The sequence below is a fragment of the Corvus brachyrhynchos genome, unplaced genomic scaffold (assembly GCF_000691975.1).
Source record: "Corvus brachyrhynchos isolate BGI_N302 unplaced genomic scaffold, ASM69197v1 scaffold150, whole genome shotgun sequence".
Classification (NCBI taxonomy): domain Eukaryota; kingdom Metazoa; phylum Chordata; class Aves; order Passeriformes; family Corvidae; genus Corvus; species Corvus brachyrhynchos.
The window spans coordinates 1,464,910-1,475,230 of record NW_008236162.1 but is presented as its reverse complement, the minus strand read 5'-3'; the positions used below and the strand labels follow the sequence as shown (position 1 = coordinate 1,475,230).

At 50.6% G+C, this 10,321-nt stretch overlaps 1 protein-coding gene across 1 annotated transcript in view; it reads left to right on the top strand.

The window, feature by feature from the left end:
* Nucleotides 1-4,064, top strand: part of ADAM28 (ADAM metallopeptidase domain 28) — a 23,864-nt gene extending 19,800 nt beyond the window's left edge. The window contains exons 21-25 of the mRNA XM_017732335.1: nt 333-461; nt 974-1,036; nt 1,313-1,390; nt 3,005-3,067; nt 3,153-4,064. Coding sequence (XP_017587824.1) covers nt 333-461; nt 974-1,036; nt 1,313-1,390; nt 3,005-3,067; nt 3,153-3,185 — 366 coding nt within the window. The 3' untranslated portion in view covers nt 3,186-4,064. The remainder of the gene's footprint in view (nt 1-332; nt 462-973; nt 1,037-1,312; nt 1,391-3,004; nt 3,068-3,152) is intronic.
* The last annotated feature ends 6,257 nt before the right edge of the window (nt 4,065-10,321 follow it).

Below are 10,321 nucleotides of genomic sequence, written 5' to 3'. Positions count from 1 at the left end.
AGAGATAAATCCTTCCCACATCCACCTAAACCCCACAAACCACAGCCAGGAAATACCTGCAGAGGTGTAAGGTGGAGTTTGCAATGGGGGTGGGGGGAATTAGACTCTGGAAAGGAAGGAAGATGGTCCGTGAGATTTGTGGAGGTGTTTCAGAAATCCCGTGGTGTGGAGGGGATGGAAGAGTTGAAATGGAGCTCTTGATAAATCCTTAATAATCCTAAATAAATAAAGGGCAGAGAGAAATCAAGGACATGGCTACAAAACACCAGGAGGAGTAAGGCAGGGCTTCAGCTGTGAGGTTTTTTCTTGAAATCAAGTAAAATTTACCATGATATGAAATCTTCGACAGGCACCAGACGAGGAGGGGACCCGGAGCCACCAACCAGGTCTTTGTGGATCAGGAGCAGAGCTGCAGAGAGCAGCCCATGCTGGTGCCCGTGCTGGTGCCACCTGCCCAGAAGGTGAGAGCAGGGACAGCTGGGGACTGTCCCCGAGGGCCCAACCATCAGCCAAAGTGGCTGCACTTCCACGAGATTCCCAAAATGCTGAGGGGACAGTGCTGGGAATCCCAGCTGGAGATTCCTGAAACACTGAGGGGAAGGACAGGCTGGGAATCCCAGCTCGAGATTCCCAAAATGCTGAGGGGAAGGACAGGCTGGGAAACCCAGCTCGAGATTCCCAAAATGCTGAGGGGAAGGACAGGCTGGGAATCCCAGCTGGAGATTCCCAAAATGCTGAGGGGAAGGACAGGCCGGGAATCCCAGCTCGAGATTCCCAAAATGCTGAGGGGAAGGACAGGCCGGGAATCCCAGCTGGACATTCCCAAAATGCTGAGGGGAAGGACAGGCCGGGAATCCCAGCTCGGGGAGGGCCCTGAGTCCCTGAGTGCCCCGAGGCAGGGAAGGGACACCCGGAGATAACGCAGGAGATGAGATAAGGGCTCCACCCGATTTGTGACGGTTCCTGTTTGCAGGTAATCGATAAGAAAGTTCTTCCCGTGCCTCCACCTCAGGAGAACAAGCCCCAGCGCCAGACTGTGAGTATTCCCGGGAATGTCCCCGCTTTCCTGCTGGATTTGGGGAATATCACAAACCCCCGGAGACCCTTGGGGACAACGTGATCCCAGAGGGACATCCCTGAGCTCCAGCGCGGGCTCTGCCTGTTCTCCCAGGCTGCAGGAGCATCCCTGCCCCTCGCCAGCCCTCCTGGAGCACTTCTATATCCAACTGCAGCGGCACATTCCCGAGGAACACGTGGAATACACACAGTGCACACAGAGGGTTAAAGGGTTCCATGTTCTCATCTTTTCCAGCCTGTCCTGAGGCCCAAAGGTCCCCCACCTCCCGTTCCTGCCACCAAACCCGGCTCTTTCCACCCAGAGGAGAAGTTTGTGAGTACATCCCTCACATCCCTCATCTCAATGACCAACTCTTATCAGATATCAATTAATATTTGCAGTTTTGGACTATAATTTAATGGAAAATTTTGAAATCCCAGCCCTTCAAAGCACAGATCTTTAGGGCAGGGTCACCTTCTTGGCTGTGCAATCCTCAACTGCACAAACATTCCTCAGCTGTGCCAGGGAGTCCTCCAAGGCATCAGAAACACAACTCAGCAGCTGGAGTTGAAACCAGCAGGGATTTCAGGAGTAAACAGAGTGCAAACAATGAGTAACCTCGCTACTACAGGTGTCTGAGTGAGTCCCTGTATGGCAGAGATGTGGTGGGTCTTAAATCCAGAGGAATGGTTCTGTTTGTCATTGATAAACCCAAACCATCCTCATTAAAACACCTGCCTCAAATACTCACCATGCCTGCATTTGCTACGAGGGTGTAAAATCCAACTTCACGCTGGTGACACAACTGTGGGCGCTGCCTGCACAGTCACTGGGTCAGCACTAAATAAAATGTAAAATGTAAAATGTAAAATATGAAACATAAGATATAAAATGTGAAATATAAGATATAAAATGTAAAATATAAAATATAAAATGTAAAATGTAAAATAAAAGATGTAAAATATAAAATGTTAAATATAAAATAAATATAAAACATAAAATGTAAAATGTAAAATAAAAAATATGTTACATAAAATATAAAATGTAAAATATAGAATATAATATATATTTCAATATATTATTGAAATATAAAAAGTGGAATATAAAATATAAAAGATAAGATGTAACATATAAAATGTACATTGTACAGTGTAAAATATAAAATATAATCACCCCACGTATCGATTGTAAGCCCCACTTAAATCCCAGCTGTGTTCAGAGATGCACCTTGAGCTTCCCACACATCCCACGTGCGCTTGGATATCGATATTGAAATGCTGGGAGCAGCTCGGTGCCCTCCCAAACAGATCTGTGCCCTTGTGTTTGTGTTCTGCTGCCTCCTCGCACGGGCACAGACGATTCCACTCCTCCTCCAGCATTCCCAGTGGGAAATCGCTGCAGGAAATGCAGAGATGAGGGGCCTGGGGGGTCCTGCAGCTGCTCCTGATGCCTTTTCCTGGTCTTAAAATCAAGAGTCAGCCACGGTTAGAAGGGGAAAAGGGATTTTACCTTGGGATTTCTTGTAAGGATCCTTAGGTGCACACGGCCAGGTCATGTGCATCGAGATGCACCCCGCCGAGTGTGCCCCCAAAGATCGGGAAGAACATTATAGGTTTTTACTAATTAGCAGATCTATCAAAGATTCCCCAATGAGAGGCTCAAGTGAGCCCCCCTCCCCAAGGAACCTTCCCCTGGCTGGTTCTATCTTGGCTTACAGAATGTGTTCTGGAGAGCACCTTGGGCTCTGGGGCACACTGATCCCTGGCTACGAAGCTTCTAAAATGTTGAGTCTCTCAGCTTGACAAACAAGTCCAAGAGTGCAGGCAAAAAGCACTGGGAATACAGAAGCTGTAAAAAGGTCTAACAGGGGTATAAAAGAAAAGGCAAAAAATCTTCGTGGCATCACTCAGACAACCTTGGTGACACTGAAACCCCATCTTGTTCCAGGCTCCAGAGAGAAGAGCTCCTCCTGTCCCCGCTGCCAAGGGCAAACCTCCCCCTCCGCCGCAGGTAACCTGGATCCGCTGGGACAGCCATTCTCTGGGCATGGAATTCCTTGGCACTGCTGGGATCTAACTCCTCCTTTTCCATGCAGGCTTTGAAGCCCCCAATGAACCCCAGAGTCTGAGGCTTCCCAAGCAGAGCTGGGTGAAACTCCTGAAGTTTCCAGGGATCATTTATCCCTTGATTCCTCCACTTTTGGCAAAGGCATCTGAGACCGTCTCCCTCTTCCCCTTAAGAACTGACTGAGGGCTGCTTGGGAAGAAAACGTTGGGATTTCCAGCAGGGAGGAGCTCTGGTGGTGACACGGAGCTGCTGTGCAAGAGAAGCAGAGCAGAACCACCACTTGCACTGAGGTGTAAACTCAGAGTAAGTTACAAAAGCTGCTGAACACACCCTGACTGCTGGGCCACCGCTGCGGGATGAGGCTGCTCCTCCTCTGCTCCTCTGGGACCTGAGCTGAGGGGAGCAGGGAAAGCGTGGCTGCTGCAGGTTTGGGAATTGTAAACGTTTCTTTGGCTCCATTTCTGGATCTTTTCCAGCCCTCTCTACCCTCAGCAACACAAAGATTTCTCCTTCATGTGCAAGTCCTGGGAAAAAACAAACCCTTCCTGCCCTGGGAGAGAAGTTGCATCCTCAGGGTCTGAGCTGGACGTGGAATAAGTAACAAGACACGTTAGGAATGGTTCTGGGAAGATCCTTTGGACTGGATTCTCTCCACAATCCTTAAATTCCCTGTTGAAGATGCCATTCCCTGCAAAACATGGATGTGATGGGATTTCAGTCCTCAGTTTGAGGAGTGAGGTTGTGTTGGGTGAGGATGGATGTTACTGGAAGAGCAGAGCTTCCTTCCTCTTTGGATAATTGCTGCTTTATTTGAGCCAGGAGCAGACTGGAATCTCCACCTGTGTTTGACTGGGGTGTAAAAATCCAGAAGTTGTTTTTTATGAGCTGTAATTAATGTATTTACAGAGATTTCTGTATTAAAGTTCTGTCTGAACAGGAAGGAATGGTTGTGTTTTTTAAAACCCATCACTGGCCCACGAAACAGGAGAAGCAGGGTGCAGTGGGACCATTTCTGACATTGCCAGAGCCCTGAAACTCCCAATTTGCAGCAAGAAAAGATCATTTCCAGGTGCTGTCAGACCTACTAAGTCAGCCAGGAGAGCCAAATTCCATTTATAATGAGGGGGGACAGGATATTCCATCACAGCTTTTCTGCCACCTTCACATCTGTCTCTTCCCAATTTCCCACCTTTGGGAGCACTCCAGAATTTTCCAAGGATAGTGAGATTTGAAGCAAATCCAGAGAATTGCTGTTTCTGAGTTACCTTCTGAGATTCAGCTCCAAACCTGGGAGCCTGGGCTGCCTTTTCGTGCAGAAAACCAGGTCCTGACCTGTCCACACCTGAACTCCTCCAGCCCCAAGCAGGAGCTGAACCCTGGGCTGAGACCAAACTCCTCCTTCCGAGTGAGCAGGAGTGAAAACCTCAGGAAAATATTGTATTTTCTCTATAATTTCTCCATAATTTTATATCTAATAGATAAAATACATATTATAATATATAAATAATAGATATAATACAAGATATAGTAATATAATTATACGGTATATTAATTGTATTTAATGTAATTAATATATAATTAGATATTATTTGGCTTTTACTATAATTAATAAAATTATAATGTTAATATAATTAATATTATAATTACTTATTACTTACAATAGATAACAAAATAATAGATATAATAATATAAAATATATATTATAATTTATATCCCATTTATTCCCACCCAGAGCAGGTTACGATTCCCAGCCCCTCCTGCCGCGGGACACCCGAAGTTACTCCGTGTGTAGCTACAACCTCTCGTTGTGTTGCACAAACGTGACATCTGCTGCTCAAAAGCCTCCACTGCAGGAGGAAAACATTACCTGGAATCTGCCGGGCACGAGCCCTGGGCCGGACCTTGCCCTGCTCCCAGCCCCGCAAAAAGCAACGTGTCGCTGGGATTTTTGGGATGAGGGAATGTCCCGCTCCTCCCTCTCTCTCGCTCCACGGGAAAGCAAAAATGTCTTTTTTTTCCTGTTTCTTTTTCAGTCTCGGAATTCACAGAATCTCAGAATCATGGAATGGTTTGGGTTGGAAGGGACCTGAAGGATCATCCAATTCCAACCCCAACACCTTCCCCTATCCCAGGGTGCTCCAAGCCCCGTCCAACCTGGCCTTGGGCACTTCCAGGGGTGGGGAATCCACAACCTCTCTGGGATGACCTTGCTCCAATTTCCCACCCTCTTTCCTCCCACTTTTCCCTCCATCTGCACCTGAGGATGGTGCCACCAACACCTTTTCTCTTTGCACCCCCAACCCAATCTTCTCCGTGAAGGTTTTCAGGGAGTTCTGGAAATTCAGAGCATCCCAACGGACCGAATTCCTCCGGAATTCCTCTCCCACCCTCGGAATTGTCCGCTTTGCTCTGCAAACTCCGCGCTGGCCGTTAGAGGGCAATGGGATATGGGGAAGGAGCGAATCCTGCTCGCTGTGGGATCAATTCTGCACCGCCAGCACCTCCTGACCTTGGCTGTGCGTGCAGGGGACGGGGACGGGGACACGGGAACAGCGGGAACGTCGGATCTCCAGACACAGAGGCACCAGACCAGGAACAACAGCCCGATCCCAACCCTCCAAACGTGACTCCACACCCAGGCTGCGCTCAGAGCTCCTCACAGCAAGAGCCAGTTCTAACTGAGTCTGGTTTTACCCACCAGGAACCAAAGCGTTGTCGGGGCAGCCTTTAGCCAGGTGATAATGTCACTGGGAACTTGGAATTAAGGATTTCACCTCCCTGTGCCAGCAGATCTTCCGTGGCCTTGCAGCAATGCATAAATCATCACCCTCTGCACAAAGGAGGGGATAAAAGGCTGCAGGATGAGCCCACTGGTGGGAAAAATCACAGGGAAAATTCACAGTGAAGGTTTCCCAGCTGATGGTCCCTGAACTCAGCCCTTACTGGTTGTCTGCCACCAAACTGGGCTTAATGGTCCAGTGCTGCCAAAAAATGGTTCTTACCATGCCAGCCTTGGCCAGTGGCTGATAACATCAGTAATAATCCTATCAGTAATAATCCTATCAGTAATAATCCTATCAGTAATCAGAGAATCATGGAATATCCTGGGTTGGAAGGGACACACAGGATCATGGATCCAACCCCTGGCCCTGCACAGACACTACAAGAATCCCACCCTGTGCTGAAATGCAAACCTCAGCCACTTCAATTTCCTTAATAATGGCTGAGGAGTGCCATTAATCATCAGTTTAATGATAATTTTCCAAGCGTGGCGTTGCTGGATGCTTCTAATCCTCCTCTGGGGCTGAGCAAACAGGAGGCCCCAGCCTTGTCCTGGTCCCTGCATCCCTCCAAAGCCACCTCCGGGAGAGTGGCAGAGATTAAAAGGCTGCTCCTGACACGAGATCCATAAATAATTCCACAAAAAGCATGGCCCTGGCCTTCAGAAGGTCTCAGGGCAAAACAGGAGAGGCTGAAATATTGATGGATGTGTCTGCAGGAGCCATTAGGGAAGGGAAAGTGGTTTCCATGGGACTGGGCTGAGCCACAGCACCGCGAGGAGGGAGGGCCCTGGGTCACATCCTGACAAAACAGATCTGAGCATTCAGCCCCAGGTAACAGGAGAAGTGATAAAACCACACAATTCCCACAGGAATTTGGAAACGGAGGCAAGAAAATTCTCCTCCAGCAGGGAAAAAGTGCTGGGAAAGCCTGGAGGAGTTTTCCAGCAGGAACACGTGAGGACAGAGCTCAGGTGTGTTTGCTCGGGGCTGCAGCCCCACAGAACACCCCTTCCAGCTGTTCTTACACGGACACAAGGACGAGCAGCTCCTGAGCCGGGATCTATTTCTGCCTGGCCTGGAGTGCCCTGCAGTAATGTGTTTTCCATGTTCTGCTTTGCAGCCAGCACGGAGAGACACATCCCAGGATCCCAGCGGTGGGAAAGGCACGGTAAAGAGCTGCCGAGAATTCCTGAACGTGCTCCTAAATGAGGTCACCCCAAAAGTCCCTCCTGCCCAGCCCCAGAACGTGATGGGGCTTCAGAGCATGAGGTGATTGAACAGAGAATCAAAGAACCCCGTGGTGGAGTCTCCCAGTCAAGTATTGGGATGGGACATGGTTCCCTTCAGGACACGATTCCCTCCCCTCAGGACACGATTCCCTCCCCTCAGGACATGATTCCCTCTGCTCAGGACACCTCCCCTCCCCAGACACACCTGGGAAGAGCAGGAAAACCCCCCTGCCCAGGGGGGGCATGGAGCCCCATCCCAAGGCCGCAGTCCCTTTTCCATGGTGGGATGGTGCCACGGGAGGGACTGATTCCCACATTCCAGTGCTCCCACCCCTCGGCAGCTGTGAGCAAGGCCTGGATTTGCACAGGAATTCAGCATTTCCCACCCCCCAGCACTTTCAGCTTGCTCACTTGGGAGCTCCATCCCGGCCTCAGTTCTCTGGGATCCAGCTTGGAGTGTTCCCAATAAGGACTCGGGCTCCTCTCTCCCCCCTGACTCATGTCCCAAATCTGAGCCCTCACGGGGCTGCTCTGGCTGCAGAGGGGATGCTCACCCCTTTTTTGGGCTGATTTATTCGATCCTATTGCTGGGGTACCTCTCTGGGTCCCTGCTCCCTTCTCTGGGCAGTGACAGAGTCTCTGGGGTGGGATGTGGGTTATGGGCGTGGTGGGATTCGGCCAAACCTGGATTTGATGATCCTGGAGGTGTTTTCCAGCCTCAGTAATTCAGTGATTCCATGGAATAGGCCTATGGCAAGAAGGAATTGCAGGAACAGCACCAAAGCACATTTATTAACCCCTCCGATGTCCACAGCTCTCACCCAGTAACTGGTGCTTTACTGGGATTGATCTTTGACACCCTCTGAAGTGATCCCTGCAGAGGAAAACCCAGAACCTGCACAGCTCCAAGGACTCTGCAGAGCCCAGCCCCAAAAAAGGGGGGAAAGAGAATTATAAAATCATTGAGGCTGGAAAAGGCCTCCAAGCCCATCGAGCCCAAGCATCCCAGCAGTGCCAGCCCAGCCATGTCCCACATCCACAGGGCTTTGAATCCCCCCAGGAGTGGCAACTCCACTGCTGGGGCTGGACAAACCCTTCCACGATGAATTTCCCCCCAAAAACTGCCACGAGTGGCACAACCAGAGGCCGATGTCCCTGGTGCTGCTGCTCGTGAGAAGAGGAGCCTCGGTGGGACCCTGGGCCCCGCCCGCGATTGCTGCACTCGCTGTGAATTTTTCATGCTGGAATCAGCTGTGTGCTGCAGGATGGAAAAGAATCCTGAAATATTCATCAGCCACTGCAGAGCACAGGCAGCAGAAGAGCTGCAAATGAGGACAGGGAACCTCAGACAGCCCCGTGGAGTTCCTCCCTCTCTTTTGGCCAAAATACAGGTGGGTTACAATGAAAGAAAACCACTGGATTCCAGGTTTTGGGGTGTCCAGCGGTTGGATGCACCAGGAGCCTGGGTGAGATGCACCCTCCTCCAGGAGCTTCTGAGGCACAATTTGTCCTGGATTAACACCCCTGTGCCAAAAGTCGTTTATTCCTAAATTTCATCCCTGTGGGTCCGGGCAGCACAAAGCCCACGGGGAATGGGAAGGGAGGGGGATTTAATGGTGAATTTATCAATAAATCTCAGCATCCATCCAGACACCACAAAGCAGCAGCCAGACTTCCGTCTCCCACTGATAAAACCTGACCCCGAAGCCTTTAAATTTAACCTGAGTGGGGGCAGAAATGAGCAGAGCTCCAATTCTCACCAACACCACGGGTTTGGTTTCCCTGGAATGATCACATTTCCCACCTATTCCTTATTCATGTCCCCATTTCCTTGCCTTAAAAGCCGCCCTGACTCGGGTTTGGAGTCGTTTCCTTAATCACTGCCACCATTACAAACGCTGCAATCAGAAGAGTGGGGCCTCCTCATCACTTATTTAAAACGTGCCTGGGAGCACAGACGTTGGTGAAAGACATTCCAAATTATGCCCAAGCGGAAAACAGGGGGGAGGGAAAAAAAAAAAAAAGGCAACAATTCCACAAATCCATCTCCTGCCCATCTGCAGAGCCCTCCACAGCACGGAGGAGGAGCAGAGAAGCTTCAATATTGGTTTAAAAAATTCATGGGCCTCTCTCCACCCGAAATAAACCCGGTGGGAAGAGCTGCTCCAGTGAGGGAAGGTGGGAATTTCTGGCGGCTGCTGAGTTTGTGCCTCGTGTCTCGTCAGGGGAGGCAGGATGGGATTTTTGGGTGTCTCTTCAGTTGCATTTTTCCCTCGTGTGGGTTTTGACAGGTTGAGCAAACTCTTCCTCCACATCACACCTCGGGAGAGGGCGGCTCAGCAAAGAGCCGCGGGTTTGGACCACCCTGACTCCCGAAATGAGGTGGGAGGTGCTGCCTGTCCTGCCACGGGGAATTTGGGAAGGAGCAATCCCGGCTGGCAGAGCCAGCACTGCTCATTTTCCTGGGAGCTGTGGCTGCCACTGAGGGCACTTCCCACGCCTCCAGCCGGGCTCTGCTCTGCACATCCACCCACCTCTGAGGCTGGCATGGCCCGTATTCCTGTCGGGAAGGGCTGGATCCCCGCTGGAGCCGGGCTGGGAGAGCTGGGAATGCTCACCTGGAGAAGGGAAATTCCAGGGAGAGCTCAGAGCCCCTTGCAGGGCCTAAAGGGGCTCCAGGAGAGCTGGAGAGGGACTGGGGACAAGGGATGGAGGGACAGGACCCAGGGAATGGCTTCCCAGTGCCACGGTGAGATGGGATACTGGGGAGGAATTCTGCTGTCTCCGCTCGGGGAATAAATCCATGGAATAACAGATTTCTGATGGAAATCGTAAGTATTGCTGCATTCTGGAGAGCGCTGTGCACGCCCAGGGCTTGTAAAGAATTTGAAAGATTCAAAGGTGCTTTATGTGTTGACAGGGATTCAACTCCCGTTCGTGCAGGGATGGAAGGAAAGCTGTGGGGTTTTGTGGAATCCTTTGGTGCAGGGAGAGCAGGAGGTGCCTGTGTCACACACGGCTGTGACTGCCACAAACACGGCGATGGCCCAGCCCAGGAAAGCTTCCTGAGGCCAGGAAACATCCCTGCCCAGCACCCCCTGTTCCCCAGAACCAGGTAAGGAACACTGGGGAAAACATCAGGATTTTGTTACACGCCAAACCTTTGGCCAGCAGCAGGCATATCC